Consider the following 20,807-nt stretch of genomic DNA (forward strand, 5'->3'; position numbering starts at 1 on the left):
ATATTACATACACGGATACATTCTAAAAATATATATTAGAAGGCAAAGTGGCACATTTGTATTTTTATTAGATATATAAAAAGCACAACTATTTGTACCTATTCATTATTCTCTTCGGTATGAATCATGCACGTTAGAGAGAAAACATTTAAAAATACAAGATAAATAACATATGTCTTATTGATTATCGATATAGATATAAGAGATAATCTGTGTAATAAAAAAAAAAAAAAAAAAAAAGTCACACACGCACACATACGCGCGCGCAAGACGACATATATATATATATATATTATTCCAAAAAATTCCTAATGGATTTTTAGAAATCCGACAAAAATACGAAAAGTCCGAGATATACTGTGCGTTTTAATTTATTTATTTATAGTAATAGGTCACAATGGATAAACATTATAGATAATGAAAAGAAAGAGGATGTTATGACCCAAACGAGAATCTTTTTAATCTCTGGCACAAATATATATATACACACACACACACACACACACACGCGCAGAACACGTCCACTTAACTTTCTTTTTAAATATTTTCTTTCTCGTTCATTGTTCATTAAGAAATTATGCGATATGAAAAGAGAAAAGAAAAAAAGAAAAACAATGACGTTTACGTATTACGTTTTATTACAATGAAATATGCAATAAGATGAAAAGTGAGGAGAGAAAAAATAAAAAACGAAAACAAAAAAACAAAAAAGACAAGAAAAAGAAACGAAAGAAAATTCACGCTGGACCATTAGTGAACGATTGGAGAGAGAGAAAAAAAAACGAAAACAAAAAAAAAAACAAACAAAAAAAACGTGTCGATGCATAAAAGCTCAAAAGAAAGAAAAAGAAAAAAAAGGAAAAAAAAAAAAATAGAATGTTATCTAAATTTTGTTTCGTTCTGTTGATTTCTTCTTCTTCTTCTTCTTCTTTTTTTTTCTTTTTCTTATTTTTTCGTAGTTCGATAATTAAGAAAAAATTTCTTTTCCTTTCACTCTCTTCCAACAATATAATTTTATAAAATTGTAACGTAAAACAGAATACATAAGTTAACGCGCGACGATATATATAGGTCAGAGCGCATTAGAGACCGCTGCTTTTAGATCCTATAAAATCCGTGAGAAGAATTAACAGAGCGTATTAACGAGCGATGATATTTTCTAGAATATATATATATATATATATTTTTTTTTTTCTTCCTTCTCATTCACTTTAAGAAACTTCATTTCTTGCTCCACTCTTTAAAGTGTCTCTGAAATATTTTTTCTTCTTCTTTTCTTTTCTTTTTGAGAAGCTTTTAACGTTCCCTCAAATACTATACATATTTAAATATAATAATTTATTTCATTTACGATTAAAAATTTTCTTTCATATCATAAGCAACGCGATTTATATAATTATTATTATTTCATTTAAATAAATGATTATTATTTATATTTTAAATAATAATAATTTAATAAAAATTATTAAATATTAATAATTATTATTTTATTAAAAAAACTGATTGTTCCATTATTTCATTATATCGTAATAATTATCATTATTATTATCATTATTATTATTATTATTATTATTATTATTATTATTATTATTATTATTATTTATTATAATTATTATTATTATCGATTATATATTATTGGTATTAATAATTTTCTATAAAAACGTTGTAAATATTTGTTATTAAACGATCAAGAAAATAACAACAACAACAACAACAGCGACAACGTTTCGTCGAATGATTTGGATCGTAAGTAAATGAAAGAAAAAGGAAAAAAAAAAAAGAATGAAGAAATTAAAAAGAAAAGAAAGCAAATCAAAATGCTCTTAAATTTTTTCAATGATTACTTTCTTAATTTTTTAATTTATTCCATTTACGATCTAAATTTGTCGCACGTTACGTTATAACGTTATTTATAATATTATTATTACGCATTGAAATCTTTTTTGTATCATGATATTTGTAATTATTATTATTATTATTATTTATATTTATTATTATTATTATTACTATTATTATTATTGCGTAATTGATATTAATAATAATACATTGGAACATTGCAAATATTTGTTATTAAACGATCAAAAAAACAACAAAGTTCTAGATCATCAAAGAATGAATAAAAGAAAGAAAAGAAACGAAAAAAAAAAAAAAGGAACAAAATCTATTATCATCGAAAGCATTGAATGAGAAGTTTTAATCAATACTATGTCGAAAATTTGTATGCCTTTGGTTATAAACGTATTGTATTTACATGTTATATGCAAGATCTACGACATACACTATTGTAGTACTTATTTCATTCATGATTAATGAAGAGAGTTACCTTGACTTTATACGAACGGATATACGCCCGCACATACACCCACACCCACATCCACACACAAACACACACACACACACCTTTTATTTCGTTATTCATGATAATTATTTTCCCTTAAGTTTATTTAGTGTTTTCTGTTGATTTAAACGGACGATGATATATTGTCGCTGATACGGATTTATCGATCATGATTGTAAAAAAAAAAAAAAAAAGAAAAAAAAAAAGAAAAAGAAAGAAAAAAGAAAAGGAGTAAAAATAAAGAAAAATAAAAGAGGAGAGAAAAGAAAAAAGAAAGAAAGCAGAAAAAAGGACGATAAAACAATAAAATGATATTAATAATAATAATAATAATAATAATAATAATAGTAATAATAATAATAATAATAATAATAATAATAATAATAATAATAATAATAATAATAACAATAATAATAGTAATAGTGATAATAATAATAAATTGAATGAGAATTGTGAAAAATGTCGCAATATCGCGATAACGAATTCGATTGAATATCGATTTCATTAATGGGGAGAAAAAATGATTATTATTGCTTGAAACCATCTTATATGCCATCGTGCCTTCCATCGAAATCTTACCCAATGATCGAAAACCGTTTACCAGCTCTTTCAATCGTTATCATTTATTTTTTTCATGTTTATATCTTTGTATTGAAAGGAATAGAGATAGAGATAGAGATAGAGAGAGATAGAGAATGTGTCATTAAAAAAGGATAGGAAAGAAATAAATGTCGACGTGTATTTTATTTTCGAGCACTCGGTCTGTTAATTTTCACGTTTTTCTTTGAAATGAAAAATAAAAAAAAAAAAAAAAAAAAAAAAAAAAAAAATATATATATATAAAAAAATGGATGAACGAATAAATCGATAAAAACGTTTAACGGAGAGTTATTAATTAATTTTTCTGTAACTAAAAAAAAAAAAAAAAAAAAAAAAAAAAAAAATATATATATATATATATATACATATACATATATATACTTTTTTATTTTTATTTCTAATTTTATTATTAGAAAATGCTCGAAGATCAGAAAACTTGTCGTTCGGGAATTACAACAATGATTTCCTTTCTTTCACTTCTTCTTCTTCTTTTTCTTTCTTTCTTTCTTTCTTTTCCTCTTCTCATTTTTCCTTTTCTCTTTTTTTTCTTGTTTTGTTTTTTTTTTTTAATGTCAACGACACAAAAAATCATACGACTTGATTGTACGAAGGAAATTTTTGAAAAGAAAAAAAAATGTTCTTTCGAGAAATTTGGTTACACACAGTACACATTACACTTACTCTAGAATTTTTTTCTCTTTCAAAAGGAGGAGAAGAAAACTATAAAGAAAAAAAAAAAAAGAAAAAAGAAAAAAGAAAGAAAACAAGAAACGAACAATGGTAAAAAATTTATTGTTTTATCTTTGTTGTTTATCGAGACATGTATGTCCAAAAAATGAGCTTTAAAAATGAACGCCAAAGAGGGACGCACGTTAAGGAGAATCTGTAATAAAGAGATTAAAAGTTTCCGAAATAAAAGTCTAAAGAAATATATCTGAAAAGGATATGTATGTGTATATATATATATACATACAAACATATATATATATATATATATATAAATATATAAGAGAATAATTAGAAAAATTTTTAATTTTCCTTTTTTTATTTTATTTTGTTTGTAATCTTTTTTTTTTTTTAACGTATAAATGTTTTTTTTAAAGTGAAAAACAAAAAAGTAGAGTCGAAAAAAACGAATTTTTCAAATTGCTCTGATATGTTTGTATGTATGTATATATATATATGTACATATTTATTTTATAAAATTATCTCATGAAATTTATAACAAACTTATTTTTTCAGATGACCACTTTATGTCGTAACATTTCGCAAATACGATCTTAAAATGTTCTTCTTGTCATATTTAAGATGACTATGAATTTCAATTGGAAGATAAGTATGATATAACACTTAATATAGTTAAGAGATCTATGCAATAACCTATGATGACAACGAATTTAAAATGGATGATGGATGAATGTGATATAACTTCTTAATTGGCGTTTGAAAAATCTTTTTTTCGTCTTTTCATGTCGAACTTCTTTTCTTTTTTCTTTTTTTTTTCTTTCTTTTTTTTTTTTTTCATTTGCTAACAATCATTATAACGGGCTATATAACTTGGAAACAATTGTTTTACATATTTTTACATTTTGAAAACACCGTTGCTATACTTTCTGATTATTTCAAAGCATTCGATATATACTTATACGTATATATAATGTGCCATTCAAAGTAAGTAATGATCTTATGGAGAATAGTGGGGGACGACACAGTATCATAAGAGTAATACTTTCCGGTTATCAGAGACAGTTACAATCTTTCCGTCTGTTTAGTTGGATGAACGGAATCTAAAAAGTAGATTAACTATTTAAAAAGTTTCAAACAGTGATAGATACAACGAAAATATCTTGTTATTTCTATACGAACAATTTTTGTAATTTAAAAAAAAGGAAAAAGTTTCGTTATTGAAAAGTTTATATTCGTTTCTCGTTTTCTATCAAATTCGAGATAACTATGCCACCGACAGCTGATATATGCGGGTATGTATATAATATATATATATATATATTTATTTATTCATATAATTTTTCTTTTTATCTTTTTTTTCTTATAAAAAGATTTACAGCAATTAATATTTGATAATTGAAATTTATTATTATTTTGATAAAAATGGAAAGAATTTTACTTTTTATTAATTTAATTAAGATAATTTTATATATATATATATATATATATATATATATATATATATCGATTACATAATAGTATAGATTTCTACAGGAAAAATGTGACCTCAAGTAAAACTTCTTATTTCGTTTTAAAATGAGTACAAACGTGAAAGTAACCTAAGGCCAAGTATTTTTGTAATTCTCACTCTCTCTCCCTTTCAGATCATTTTGCTCTTATTTGTACCATTGCAGAAAATGTTTTATATGCTGAAGGATGATCATGTTATTATTTACATATATACGTACATTCATTCACCCATGTACGACATGTAAACATTTTTAGATATATTATTTGCGTCAAAGCTATGATTTTTTCTTTTTTTTTTTTTCTTTTTTTTTTTGTATAAATTGATTCCTCATGTCATTCTGAATAAAAGTATATTAAGTTGTTCTAGTATTGAAAAAATAATTAGTTGACGAATTACTTATAAAAAATGTCTGATTATTCACGCAGTCATATAATATATCTTCTTTTTTCTTTTTTTTTTTTTTTGGTTAATATCATAAAAAAATTTTTAAGATACAGATGAACTCTTTTTCTAGTACATATACACACGCACACGCGCGTACATGTACACATACACATGCACACATCGCACACACAAATATTATTATTCGTATTATTTTGTTACCAAGTCTACTCACTCATTGAATTACGCTGAATGTATTGCAAAATGTTTGACGTAACGCTGAACAAAGACATTATTACTGCTACTATAAAAGTCGTCTGTACTCATTTTGAACATTTAATAAAATAAAATAAAATATAATTTTCTCTATTTTCAATTTCAAAATGCATTTTCTCGTAAACTATTGACGTAGAATTAAAAAAGAAGAAAGAAAAAAAAATAAAAGAATAAAAAAAAAATTAGAATAAAAAAAAGATAAGATAAAACAGCACCATTGTGAATAGTACAGCTTAAATCCCAAATCAAATATTTCGAGACGGAATTTTCTCTTTAATAGGAAACAGCTGGTTTGAAGAGTTGATATATACGATAGTTATGTACAATAAAAATGTATATATATACGTGCATGAAATGCATAGCTATTGTTCTATATGCAATGAGTAAGATTATGTCGATAAAATGGACTCAATTTAATTGCATGAATGCATTTTTCTCACGCTTGTATATATATATATATATATATACACACACACATATATATACAATGTCCTGAACGTTATCACCGTTCTTCGTGAACTTAATTTAAGCAAAACAAAAAAAAAAAAAAAAGAAAAAGAAAACGAAAAAAAAATAAACAAGAAAGATTACAAAATACAATAAAATAAAATAAAATGAAATAAAATTATTCGACAAGTTGAAACTTAAATTTTATTTACATTAACTTTCGATTATAAATAAAACATTATATAATGACAGAACTATTAATACGCGTATTACATGTAACTTCAAAGTTACGTGAACGTATATATATATATATATATATATGTTAATATAATTAAAACGTCAATGGAAAAATTTTTTTCTATTTTAACTTCAACTTCATAATATCTTCAGTAATTTACCTTGTTGTTTGTTAAAAAAAAAAAAAAAAATGAAGTTTTAATGAAGAGTAATATATGTTATTGATTAATGATTAAGCATCCTGATAATCAATGTAGAGTTAATACTTAGTTATACTTAAAAAAAGATAACTCATTATTCAACGAATGGATTTACAAATCCTGAATTAAAGATTCGTTAAATGAGCCTTCGTCGTAATTATAGAATCACTGATATTATAATTTTCATTTTAATACTCCGATTTATGTCGTTACGTATCTGTTTCGTTATAACAACTGCTAAATTTAATTTCAATGTCTCTGTCGGATATTGTAGTTTTGCGAAGAAAAAAGAGAAAAAAGGAAAAAAAAAAAAAATGAAAAAACAAAAAAGAGAAGACGAAGAATACTTTTGACAAATTATAAACAATATTAATTAAATAAATTAATTATTCATATGTAATGATTGAATGACGACGTCAAGTGTCAAAAAAAAAAAAAAAAAAGATAAAAAAAGAAAGAAAGAAAGAAAGAAAAGAAAAAAAGAAATAATAACAGATGAAACAGCATGAATGATTTCAATCAACGGACGTACGAATCCTTTCTTAAAACGAACGTTGTTATTATGTCGTTATTATATGATTTCATCGTTCCACGATGATCTATGATTTACGTAATAATTTAATGATCTACGTTTTATATTTTGTAGCAGAATGAAGAATTTCTGCTACAAAAGTCTGCATTGTTATATGTACGTATAATAAAATCACTAGTTACATGAAACAGTTTTACTTCGATTATTCATTTTAAATTCAGATTAGAGGCACATACGACTAATAACTAATGACCTATATTCCTAATTGATTCTACATAAGCGTTTCAATATGGATATGCTAAATAAAGCACGAAGGGTTGTTGTCATGATTATGGTACACACATATGCATATATATAGACATAGATTCACATATAACGTATGTTCGTTTAACGAGCTCGTTTCGTCATATTAACTCTCTATAATATTATATAACCTTGATGTCTAAATCTTTTTTTGTTTCTTTTTATGTTTTTTTTCTTTTTTTTACTTTCTTTTTATTTCTTTTTTTCTTTTTTTTATTTTTTTTTTTTTTTTTTTTTTTTATTTTCATCTCACTTTACGTGGCTGCAAATTTAATTGCAATTTATAAATATTTCAGTAAATTATACTTAACGTAGCATAATTATATTGGTATATAAGCAATCATTATATTTAATTTATAATAGAAAAAGAAGTAATATGATCGAATAAAATAAAATAAGATCTAACTGTAGAAAAGTGATTAGAAAAATGTTGATTAGAGAAACGTTTTTAAAAACTATTAGAGAAACGTTCTGATTAATATGTATAATATGTATAATATATTTTTTTTTTTAAATAACGTTTAATATTATACGCTTTAATATATTAACGTTAATACGAAATCTCTAATGAGTAAGACAGATGATATGATAGAACGAAGTAGATAAAATGAAGAAAAAAAAGAGGAAGATGAAAAATAGAAGCTCTAATTGAAAAATTATTTATTATCTTTATCTTTTTCACCTATTATTCGCACTTATGATATGTTTATATGTACATACATACGTATATATGTGTTATTCATTTGGAAAATGATAGTGCAATAATAATGGAATATTGCCAAGCAGATTGTACGTATCGAGAATATTACACATCGGAAATTAAAGTTGTGCAACTATGTGCAATATATATATATATGTGTGTGTGTGTGTGTGTATGTGAATAAATCAGTAAAGTCATCATATCTTTGATAGAAAACAATATTTTTATAAAAAGTATAAATAAAAAATAGATTTCCAATCATTTTCTTTTGCTTTCTTTTTTTTTCGTATTAATAAATAAAAATAAATATGTTTTATTTACATGCTTATCTAAAAATAAGGATTTCCATATGCATATATTGAAAATAGTATATTAAAATATTGTTATGGTATATTTGTTCCTTGTTAATATTAAAAAAAAAAAAAAAAAAAAAAAAAAAAAAAAAAAAAAAAACATAAATATTCAAAAGTTATATCTTAATAGTTGTTTTTTCTTTTATTGTAAATTCGAGGACGTTCTTCACATACAAAATAAAAAGTTACTTTATGTCCAACAGTTTTTTCTGACTGATAAAAATATGGAAATTAAATTTAAAAAAATTGCAAATTTTCCTAATAAAATTTTAGTCGACGATAATGTTTCAACGATTGAGCTTCTTTATGTAAGAACATTGTACATGTTCTTTTTCTTTTCTATATTTTATTATATTCTTTCATTTTATTAACTAAAAAAAAAAAATATGAATTTAATGAATAATGGACATGTTTCTGTATTTTAAGGGATACCAAATCTACTGTCGACTTGATGATCAATGGTACACCATATACAAGTAAGAATTATTTTATTAATTACATGTGCGCTATTGAATCATTGAAAAAAAAAAAAACAAATTCGAATTTACAGATTGAAAGAAAATAAAAACCCGTTATAAAACATGATAATTTTATTAAAGAAATAGATAATAATTCGAATAATTTTAAAACTTGTAAAAATTCGATTGACAATGAGAGATGATATATTTAATGACAATGATATTTTCTCACTTTTCTGTTGAAACGTAAAAAAAGGAAAAAAGAAAAAGAGAAAAAAACAAAGAACGTTCCATCTCTTCTTACTTTATTAAATAAAATAAATATTGCTTGACAATTATTCAAGTAAATGTTATAAACTTTATTGAAGAGTCATTATAAATTAAAAAAAAAAAATTATTCTCCAATTAAATTATTATCCATGTATAATATGTATGTACGTTCTTATCGTTAATCTCTTTAAAGTAAAAATACTTGTTCTTCCTTATTATTGCGTATATATCAAATTAAATTTTAAATTAAATGAATAGATTTAATATAATTAAGTTATACTAATTTTTCTTTTCCTTTTATCATCTTTCTAAATCTTTCTCACATACGCTTCCATGACCCCTTTTCCTTTCCACAAATTCTATATAATCTTATCCCCAAGTCCCTTCCATTATCTCCTCTCCTTCATCTCTCACCCTAGCCTATACCTTGAGATTCTTTTCCATCTAATCTCTCGCTCTCTCTCTCTCTCTCTCTATCTTCCGTCAACCCTTTTTCTAGATAATTTGGCACCCCTTGACCCTCATTCATTACACTTGAGTAGTACCATTTGTTCGAACCTCTACTCGTCTCTATCTCTTCACTCTTCTAATCTGTTAAATAAAGAGATTATAAATGCTATTGAAAGTTTTATCGTAAAATAAAAAAATAAAAAGTATTATTAAAAAAAGAAAATATAAAAAAAAAAAGAACCTTATAAAATCCTAATAAAACTTATTATTTGATCGAATGAAGATTAATATTACTTAATTATTAACAAATAAAAATATCATATTACAATTACCGTTGTAAATAACTATAAAGTAAAGAAGAAAGTACTATTAAAAAAAATAAATAAATAAATAAAAATAAATAAATAAATAAATAAATAAATAAATAAAACAAAATGAAATAAAGAAATAAAGCTTATTTAAAATGTTTGATTAAATATTTTCATTAAATTAAATATATATTAAATATTTAATAACATTTAATACTATTTAATTAAATATAAATTAAAGAATTTAATCAAATTTAATAAACTAAATAAATATATATATATATATATGTAATTAAAATTTTAATTAAATATTTAATCAAATAATAATAGATGAGCTAATATAAAAATAATACAAAATAAAATGAAATATATTATTATTATTATTATTATTATTATTATTATTATTATTATTATTATTATCATTATTATTATTATTATCATTATTATTTTAGTATCAGAGGATGTCCCGGCAAATACATCTCTAAACGTTTTCATTCGTGATCATGCGAAATTACGAGGTACAAAAGCGATGTGCCTTGAGGGTGGTTGTGGTGCTTGTATCGTTGCTGCAACAGTAAAAGGGCAAACCATGGCAGTGAATTCTTGTCTTGTACCTATTTTTATCTGTAACGGGTACGTTCTCATTTTTAATTATTAATAACATTCTGACTGAATATCAGATTTATTAATATATTTTATTCATTTTTTTCTTCTTTCATTTTTTCTTTTTTTCTTTTTTATTCACAGATGGTCAATTGAAACCATCGAAGGTATAGGAAATAGAATGAAGGGATATCATTCTATGCAAGCAGCCTTAGCAGACATGAATGGATCACAATGTGGATATTGTTCATCTGGCATGGTCATGAATCTCTATAGGTCAGCACGACAATTTTATAAATAATAATAATGATTAATAATTAATGATTGCATATTTTGTCGTTGATTATTTTATAGTTAAGAAAAAAGAAATTATATTATAGTGAATTTTTTAAATCATTAAGAATAATCAATTTTTAATTGATCAATCTTTATATATATATATATATATATTATATTAAATATAATAGATATATATCAATTTCTTTCTTCGGTGAATTATTTTAATTAATATATGTATATATATTTATATTTTTTTTTTTTACTAATTTAAATTAATTATAAATTTTTAGTCTTTTAAAGGATAAGAAACAAACAATGAAGGAAATCGAGAATTCATTTGGCAGTAACATTTGTCGATGCACAGGTTACAGACCAATTTTGGATGCATTCAAATCTTTTGCTTCTGATGCACCACCCAAATTAGTAAAGGCCATTCAAGATATCGAAGTAAAAACAATTTCTATTCGTATATAAATAATTTATTTGTAAATAAATTTTAAATGTATATTCTCTTGTATATATATATATATATATTATTATCTTTTATTTATATATATTATATATTTATATAAATTTTTTCTTTTTTATTGTGCTCTTCAGGAAGCTTATAAAATAAAGAAGTGTCCAAAAAATGGCTTGCCTTGCTTAAATGGCTCAACTTGTGGTCTAGAATCGTCAACGCCCGTATCAATGAAATTGGAGGATGCAAATTTTTACAAAGTACTTTCGGTGGACCATCTCTTCTCGACATTTCAAAAATATCCAAATTCTACTTATATACTGAACGGTGGAAATACTGCTCATGGTACATTTTGTGAATTACTTTAAAATTTGTGAAAGATAAAAAAATGAATGGAAAAGTATTTTTCATGGGGGGAAAAAAAAAAGAAAAAAGAAAAAATGAATGAAAGATATCTTTTCATAAAAAAAAAAGAAAAGTGAACAAAAAGATATAAATCTTTTTTGTATTTTTTTTTTTGTTTTTTTTTCTTTTCTTTTTATCAAATCTCCACCAGCTTATTTAATTCGTTCAATTCAATGATACAGGTGTATCTAACAAAAAAAAAAATAAATAAATGAATAAATAAATCTATCGGCTTATTTACATAAACAATTCAATATTACAGGTGTTTATCGAATTGAAAAACCAGATATTTACATTGACATAAACGATATTCCCGATTTGCGTCGTATAGAAAAAACTGAATATTTTTTGACACTTGGGAGCAATGTGTCCCTTACACTGGCAATGAATACTTTTGAAAAATATTCGAAGGATAAGGGCTTCGAATATTTACGTCATTTGGCTCATCATATCGATCTAATCGCAAGTGTGCCAGTTCGTAACGTGAGTAATCGTTAAAAAGGGCGACATATTTATATTAGAAAATAAATGTAAAATAAATTGAACGATCGAATAAGAAAAAAAAAAAAAAAAAGTAAAAAAAGACCTATTTTCAAATTTTCAGATCGGTACCATCGCTGGTAATCTCATGATCAAACACAAACACCATGAATTTCCATCGGACTTGTTCCTCATGCTTCAAACTGCTGGTGCACGTATACACATACGTGAGTTAATAAATATATAACAATAAATAAATAGAATATTTTTTTGTTTTCTAATCATAATTATCATTTAATACATAAATAAGTATAATTTTATTCCAATAAATTTTTCAAATTACAATCTATATTAATATCAATGTAAATCCAATTACATATGAATCGTAATTAATAATTAAATGATTAATGATAGAATTATTATTTTGTAAATAACAGTCGAAAGTCCTGGAAATAAGATTGAGATGACCTTGTTAGAATTTCTTGAAAGTGATATGAAACACAAAATAATATATAGTGTTATCCTTCCAAATCTCGACAGTTCCTACGAATTTAGATCTTACAAGGTAATTTATATATAAAAATTTAATAATTTTTATAACGCATTAGAAATTATATCAAAATTATTATTATGTCTGATGTAGATCATGCCAAGAGCTCAAAATGCACATGCACACATTAACGCTGGTTTCTTATTTAAATTGGATGGAACAGGAAAAGTTATGGAGAAACCTAATATCATAATTGGTGGAATTAAAGGAAATTTTGTTAGTAATTTTGATGATATCAAATGTGAATATTTTTAATCAATAATGTATAATCATTATAATTTTATACTTGCAGATGCATGCAAAAAATACTCAAGATTTTCTTGTTAACAAATCCGTATTCGATAAGAACGTCGTCAAGTCGGCTATTGATATATTGGATAAAGAATTAAATCCAGATCACGTTTTGCCCGATTATTCGCCAGAATTTAGGAAAACTTTGGCCGAAGGATTACTTTACAAGGTATCATTTAATTATATAAAAGGTGATTTAATGACTAAAATAATTTATTGCCATTAATCGACATTTACTATTAATTAATTGATTATACTAAAGATCCTCTATTTTTTTTCTTTCTTTTTTTTTTTTTTTTTTATTATGAATTACTTATAAAAATTAAAATTTTTTATTTTTATAGTTTATATTGAATATAAGACCGGAGAAGATCGATCCAAAGCTTCGAAGTGGTGGGACAATTTTAGAACGTGAATTATCATCGGCTAAACATGATTTCGATACTGATAAAAATATATGGCCATTGAACAAGCCTATTGCAAAAAGGGAAGCCATTTATCAAACCTCAGGAGAGGGACAATACGTAAATGATATAATGCCTTTGAAGGATGAAGTATTTTGTGCTTTCGTTGTCACTGAAGTGGCCAATGGTAAAATTGAAAATATTGATGCTTCGGAAGCTTTGGTATGTTATCATTGAAGGATAAATCATTGAAGATAATTAAATTATTAAATCGCTATAATAAAATATTTTCAGAAAATGAAAGGAGTGGTGGCTTTCTTTACAGCAGAAGATATTCCTGGAAAGAATATATTCATTTCAGGTTCTAGCAATCTGATGATGCTCAATGAAGATGAAACGGTAAGATAAATCATTTGATCAATCCTTTGACATAATTGAGTTGTTATTTTTTACTACTATAGTCAACAAATATTTTTTCTCTTTCTCACTCTCTTTCTCTTTTCTTTGTAATATATTAAATGTAAAATAACAATATATATTTTAATTAATATATATATATATATATATATATATATATATATATATATATATATATATATATATATATATATCATTCTATTTTCATAATCATTAGCCACAATAATTAAATAATCAATTTAATTAATAAGATAATTATTGTCCTTAGCTATTTGCGGATAGTACAATATTATACGCTGGACAACCAGTTGGCATAATAGTTGCAACGACTAATACTATTGCAAATGAAGCTGTGAAGAAAGTAAAAATAACATATATCGATGCATTGAAAACAAAACCAATATTGACCATCGACGACGCTTTAATTGATAATAATAAAAACAGGTTCTTACAAACTGCACATAATACTGCGACAGATAAAGGTAATTAAACTAATTAATTTATATTTTTAACAAGTATCATAGGAGATAAACTAATTTTAATAATATTATTTATAGGTAAAAATACGAAACATGTTATCAAAGGCACGTTCTCTTGCGGTTTTCAATATCATTATACCATGGAAACTCAATCTTGCGTTTGCATTCCAACTGAGGATGGGATAGATGTTTACCCAGCAAGTCAATGGATGGATCTTATTCAAATTTCAATTGCTGAATGTCTTGGAATTAAAAATAATAGGTATGAGAATTAAATATTTACAACAGTAGGCTCTTACATTCTCACTCGATAATTGTAATTTTTATTGTTAATCGTAAATTGGCATCAGTCAATGAAAAATTGTCTTTCATTAATTCATAAATTTACAAGAACAATATAAAAAAAAAAAAAATTATTAAACAATCAAAGTAGTTATAATTTGTACGTAATACTAATAATGTTTTAAATTGACCATAAACAATAGACAAAATTTATAAAATAATATTTCTTTTCTTTCAGCATAAACGTCAATGTTAGACGTTTGGGTGGTGCATACGGAGCAAAAATTTCACGATCGGCTCAAGTAGCCTGTGCGTGTGCTCTTGCATGTCATAAACTTAATCGACCAGCGAGATTCATTATGTCGATTGAAAGTAATATGATAAGTGTCGGCAAGAGATATTCCACCAAACAGGAATATGAGGTTGGTGTGAATAATAATGGACGTATACAGTATTTGAATTCGAAACATTGGGGTAATGCCGGCTATTCTTTTAATGAGATGCATGCACCTATTGTATTGCATCATATGGGAAGGTATATATATATATATATTATATTATATTATATTATATTAATAATTTTAAGTATAAACAAAGAATTAATAATTGTTTAATAATGGAATATACAGCTGTTACGATGATAAACGATGGTCCTGTGATGGTTTTGAAGTTAAAACGGATCTCCCATCCAATACTTATTGTAGAGCACCGGGTATGATTGAATCCTTGAACAATGTTTTTATAATATTATGATTTTTTTAACAAACATTCTCTTTGTAACAGGATCTACGGAAGGTATCAGCATGATAGAAAACATAATGGAACATATAGCTACAGAATTAAATAAAGATCCTGTAGAAGTTAGATTGATAAATATGAACGCAGAGGATAAAGGTGTGTTGGAACCATTAATACAAGATTTGAAAAAATCTGCTGATTATGATTCGAGAAAGAGAGCGATCGAGATGTTTAATAATGTAAGAAACGAATACTTCGTGATCTAATTAATAACATATGTATAGATCGTTTCGTAAATATGGATTTTTTTTTTATTTTACATATCGTATAGGAAAATCGTTGGAAAAAAAAAGGAATATCTTTGATACCAATGAAATATCCTCTCATGTATTGGGGACAATTCAATGCTATGGTTACCATTTATTCACGCGATGGAACTGTTTCTATTTCCCATGGTGGAACTGAATGTGGACAGGGTATTCACACGAAGGTAACAATGTTAAAATTAAAACAAAAATAATTCTATGACATAACGAATTAAATTAAAGAATTTTATTTTCTTCTTTTTAATCGTTAGATCTCTCAAGTAGCAGCATATATACTTGGTATAGATCTAGATCTTGTTAAAGTGAGACCCAGTGATAATTTTACTGCACCTAATAATTCCGTCACAGGTGGTAGTATTACTAGCGAGTCTTGTGCTTACGTAAGTTTTACTTTTTCTTTTCTTTTTTTTTTTTTCCTATGCAAATAATACAATTGGGGATTGTTAAATTTTATTGATCTTAGGCAACCATGATGGCCTGCAAAGAACTCTTGTTAAGATTAGAACCTATCAAGAAAGAATTAAACAATCCAACTTGGCAGGAATTAGTTATGGCAGCATATATGAAGGACGTTGATCTTTGTGCTCGTTACATGTAAATGAAAAATGACTTTTTGTTTTGTTTTATTTCTTTGGAAAAACTTATTTTTTATATCTAAGAAAAGACAATAATTCTATATTTATATTTTTCTTAGGTTTACAGCAAAAGATGTGACACCTTATAAAATTTATGGTACAACCATTGCAGAGGTTGAGATTGATATACTTACAGGACAACATCTTGTACAAAGAGTTGATATTATAGAAGATACTGGTATCAGTCTTAATCCTGAAATTGACTTGGGTCAAGTCGAAGGTGGTTTTATCATGGGAATGGGATATTGGACTTCTGAAGAATTGATTTACGATCCTAAAACTGGCGCATTAACGAATTATAGAACTTGGGTATATTTATACCGAATTTAAAGTATAACTAAGAAAATATCTAATTTTATATATCAATAATGTTTATGTTTCTATTTTTATTTAGAATTACAAACCTCCTGGAGCTAAAGATATTCCAGTTGACTTTAGAGTTTCATTTAGAAGAAATACACCGAATCGATTAGGTGTATTACGTTCTAAAGGTAAATACATATGGTAATAATAGTAGCAATAATAATCATAATAATAATCATAATAATAATAATAATAATAATAATAATAATAATAATAATAATAATAATAATAATAATAATTCCATAAGTTATTGTAAAAAAATTATATTATAGCAACTGGCGAACCTCCATTATGTATGGCTTTTGTAATTCCTCTTGCTATTCGGCAAGCTTTAAATGCTGCAAGATTAGAATCTGGAAAATCTGGCTGGTACCAACTAGGTAGAAATCATTTATATTAAGAATTGATTTCAATTACTTATTTGATATATATGTATAATCATATTTAAAATGTTTTAGATGGTCCTATTACTACAGAAAAAATTCTCCTCACGAGTCTAACTAATAAGCAAGAAATGACGCTGTAAATTCAATATAACGGCAATAAAAAATAGAAATAAAACAATAATATTTTTAAATATAGAGAGTATATATAGATAATAGAGAAATATATATAGATAATAATTTTTACATTTGTATACAATAAGCTGTAATATTAAAGTGAAACAATAAAGTTTTTAACAGTATATATTCAATAGCATTTTGTACAAAACAATAATGAATAAATATATTACTTTGGCCTATTGCTGATTTTAATTAAAATTTTATGTAAAAGTATATTAATCATTTAATAAATAAAGATTTCTTACTGGTGTGTAAGGCAATAAATACTTTATTTCTGTACAATTTAGAAAGAGGGTAACTACGGCATACCTAACTTTTTGCAATAAATTATTTCATTTATGGACTGTTCCATTCTAAATATTTAAGTTTCTTTGTTTTTACCGATACTCCATGCATCTTTGATAGATTTTCCAATACCAGGTCCATTATAAATTAGTACAAGAAGTCCAGCGAGTGTTACAATCGAACAAAGATTCAATAATACATGAAATACCTTTGGAAGTAATGTTCCAATAATAATAGGTCTTGCATAATCGACAATCAAAGCTTCCAAACCCCTAATTACATAGATATAATAATTAACTTTTCTAGAAAATAGATTTGCATTTGAGACCAATAGAAATAACCTACCAATGCATATGCATTACTACAAGAATAGCTAGTATTCCATCGACAACTTGATTTTCCAATAACAAAGAAGCTGGTAGTAAAATTGGAAGCGCAGCAGAAATTATTTTTTCCATAACCCATAAACGTACATGACTGCCGTCTGTACTAGCAAAGCGAGATTGATTTCCATTTAAGGTTAGAGATACAGGTAACTGTTCGCAAACAATGAAAAACAAATTTTAAGTTATAGTTTTAATATTATTTTAAAAGAATAAGCCTTAAAAATGCGTAACCTTCGTCAATAATTGATGATTTTCATGATTAACTAGTTTAGAATTCTTAAGATTCAAATTTGCAAGGGAGGAAGAAAATCTGGTTGTTTGTGATAATTGTCCATATTGTGATAACATACAGCTAGGCTTTATAATAGATTCTGAAATAAAAACATCATGTTTACTTCCATAAAAAAAAAAAAAAAAAAAAAAAAAAAAAAAGGAAAGAAAAAAAAGAAAAAAAAATTTCCTATCAATATCACACATTATTACAATATAGCAATATCTAACATTAATCCATTCATTAAAAATACTTTATAAAAATTTACGAATATTTGTTATAATCACATTTTAACAATTCGTCATAGAGAAAAAAGAAAAAAATTAGTTAGGTTAAACAAATGATAACGATTACATAAACGAAATTGTATCTAAATTATATTTCAATATCCAAAGAGAATATCAAAATGAAAACTTACCGAATTGTTTAATGTTACGTAAAACACATAGATTTGTTATTCTTTGTAAAATCATTTTGTTAGAAATGTAAAATAATGTTAATCTTTTTTTTTTTTTAAAATGATTAAAATCGATGTATAGTATATGACACAGATTATCTGTTAATTTTCCGTCACTATCTTTTTTGATTAAGTTTAGAAATGTTTAATCCAAAGAGATCTTAATTTACAAGCGTAGATTCAAAGCAACTTAGAAAAGTGACTAGAAACACAAGGTAATAACGGTATATGTATATTTCCTTTTCTAGAGATGTATACGTGAATACATGATACGAACGTCACTAGATAAAATCATATATACAGAGTTCGTTTATATAATCGAAAAGATCTAATTTCGATTTTGTAAACCAATCAGAATAATAATAAAAAAAATTTAACATATAATCAAATAAAAATTATATACAATTTTTCTAAGCAAGTATATTTAAATTTTGTTTCAAAAAAAAAAAAAAAAAAAAAAAAAGAAAAAAAAGAAATTATCATTAGATTTTTTTTGAAAGGTGTTCGTTGATTGGTGCATTTTATGAAATCGAAATACTCATGTAATTTGAAAAGCATTGGAATAATTTGAAAGCTTCAAATTCTTAATTTATAATCAAAACGCATAGAATTAATTGTAATTACTTGATAACTGCATAAACAAACTTTATTATTTTAATCATAATAAAAAATAATAAAATATTTTAACATGTTTTTTTTTTTTTTTGTTTATGTGAGATAATCTTTTAAAAATATCATTAAAATTGCTATATATATATATATTCATGTTTGTTTCTTGATCCAACGATTATATTAGGGCATCAATCTTAAAATAAATTAATTATTATAACCCTTAGCAGCATTCTCAACAAATGTTGCTAAATCGACATCTTTTTGCGATAATCCATTAACATCATGAGTAGATAAAGTCATGTTTACTTTATTATAAACATTAAACCATTCTGGATGATGATTCATTTTCTCTGATTGTAGAGCTATCCGTGTCATAAATCCAAAAGCCTGTTAAAAAATATGAAAATAAAAGTAAAAAAAATAATTGTACAATTGTTTGAAATTAAAAAGGATATTGATTTACTTCATTGAAATTTTTAAATATAAATTCTTTATAAATGGCATCTCGTTCTGTTTTCAAAGTCCATCCATTTTCTAACAAAGGATTCAAAAGTAGATCCCTTTCTTCTTGCGTCAGTTTCTTCTAGAATCATAGTATCAACAATGTTTTATATTTTTAATTTAAACATTTAAATAAATATAGTTCATTGATTAAATATAATTTATAAGATAATATTAGATTAATACTTAAAAATAGGTAAACATTCATATTATTGATAAAGGACAAATTTATTTCATCAAATTTTATTCATCAATATCAATTTTAACATATTATTATTTTAATTTCATGTTATTTTTTTTATTGTCACAAAGAGAAACATAATGATTTAATATATATTACTTTCTTTTAAAATGTTCTTTCATATAAATATTGTTGATATTTTACAATTTCTGCACAAAAAAGAAAAAAAGAAAAAAAGAAAAAAAGATGAATGTAACAAGTGGTCGAACATATTGATTTCTTCAAGTAAGATACAAACAAGTATCTCATTCTACAATGTTTACAGCTTAATTTATTTTCTATTTTTTATTCATTTAGGATATAATAAATATTATTTAACGAATAAACTTACCATTTTTTTTTTCTTGGAGCTGACAGGAGTAGATAATTGTATCTGACCAAGGTTGTGACATATACCGTTATTCTGATCAAATCCCCTTCTACTGATAAATCTTCTGGTCAATATTGCTAGCAACATTTTAGCTATGGACCCACATGTATTTCTCTATAAGCTGTAATTTCGAGAGAGGGAATACCGAATGACATTTAAAGCGGGAACATAGTATAATTTAAATTTTCGATTTGCAATATTATTAATAATTAATATATATATATATATATATATATATATATATATATACATAAATAAACGATAAGATTATTTTATTAAGAAGATATCTACAAAGTGTTATCGAATTTAATTACGAAATTTATTATTGTACATTTTTTTTTTCTTTTCCTTTTTTAATA

General features: G+C 24.6%; 3 protein-coding genes across 4 annotated transcripts; 1 reads left to right on the forward strand and 2 right to left on the reverse strand.

Annotated features, from left to right (window-relative positions):
* The first annotated feature begins 4,252 nt into the window (after nucleotides 1–4,252).
* Nucleotides 4,253–18,455, forward strand: LOC124950329 (indole-3-acetaldehyde oxidase-like). Its single transcript, XM_047496851.1, has 25 exons — nucleotides 4,253–4,917; nucleotides 8,991–9,040; nucleotides 10,503–10,683; nucleotides 10,798–10,929; nucleotides 11,223–11,379; nucleotides 11,533–11,737; nucleotides 12,060–12,280; nucleotides 12,402–12,504; nucleotides 12,715–12,842; nucleotides 12,921–13,043; nucleotides 13,120–13,287; nucleotides 13,463–13,744; nucleotides 13,817–13,921; nucleotides 14,208–14,421; nucleotides 14,497–14,680; nucleotides 14,939–15,235; nucleotides 15,330–15,412; nucleotides 15,484–15,677; nucleotides 15,770–15,928; nucleotides 16,016–16,144; nucleotides 16,228–16,358; nucleotides 16,459–16,708; nucleotides 16,794–16,890; nucleotides 17,035–17,142; nucleotides 17,221–18,455. The coding sequence occupies exons 1-25, from the start codon at nucleotides 4,892–4,894 to the stop codon at nucleotides 17,286–17,288; spliced, it is 3,795 nt and encodes a 1,264-aa protein (XP_047352807.1). The 5' UTR covers nucleotides 4,253–4,891; the 3' UTR covers nucleotides 17,289–18,455.
* LOC124950331 (succinate dehydrogenase [ubiquinone] cytochrome b small subunit, mitochondrial) lies at nucleotides 17,571–18,963 on the reverse strand. The gene is made up of 4 exons (XM_047496854.1): nucleotides 18,686–18,963; nucleotides 18,228–18,367; nucleotides 17,956–18,146; nucleotides 17,571–17,882 (listed from the first exon to the last, which is right to left on the reverse strand). The coding sequence occupies exons 1-4, from the start codon at nucleotides 18,738–18,740 to the stop codon at nucleotides 17,687–17,689; spliced, it is 582 nt and encodes a 193-aa protein (XP_047352810.1). The 5' UTR covers nucleotides 18,741–18,963; the 3' UTR covers nucleotides 17,571–17,686.
* A 397-nt stretch (nucleotides 18,964–19,360) lies between these two features.
* LOC124950332 (probable pterin-4-alpha-carbinolamine dehydratase) lies at nucleotides 19,361–20,571 on the reverse strand. 2 transcript variants are annotated; one of them, XM_047496856.1, is made up of 3 exons: nucleotides 20,410–20,566; nucleotides 19,800–19,916; nucleotides 19,361–19,723 (listed from the first exon to the last, which is right to left on the reverse strand). In XM_047496856.1, exons 1-3 carry the CDS (start codon nucleotides 20,533–20,535, stop codon nucleotides 19,541–19,543), a joined length of 426 nt encoding a protein of 141 aa, XP_047352812.1. In that variant the 5' UTR covers nucleotides 20,536–20,566; the 3' UTR covers nucleotides 19,361–19,540. The 2 variants fall into 2 exon arrangements, with proteins under 2 accessions (XP_047352812.1, XP_047352811.1); XM_047496855.1 differs by having other exon boundaries at nucleotides 19,369–19,723; nucleotides 19,800–19,919; nucleotides 20,410–20,571.
* Between the last annotated feature and the right edge of the window lie 236 nt (nucleotides 20,572–20,807).

This window comes from Vespa velutina, chromosome 7, assembly GCF_912470025.1.
Source record: "Vespa velutina chromosome 7, iVesVel2.1, whole genome shotgun sequence".
In the NCBI taxonomy this organism is placed as follows: Eukaryota; Metazoa; Arthropoda; class Insecta; order Hymenoptera; family Vespidae; genus Vespa; species Vespa velutina.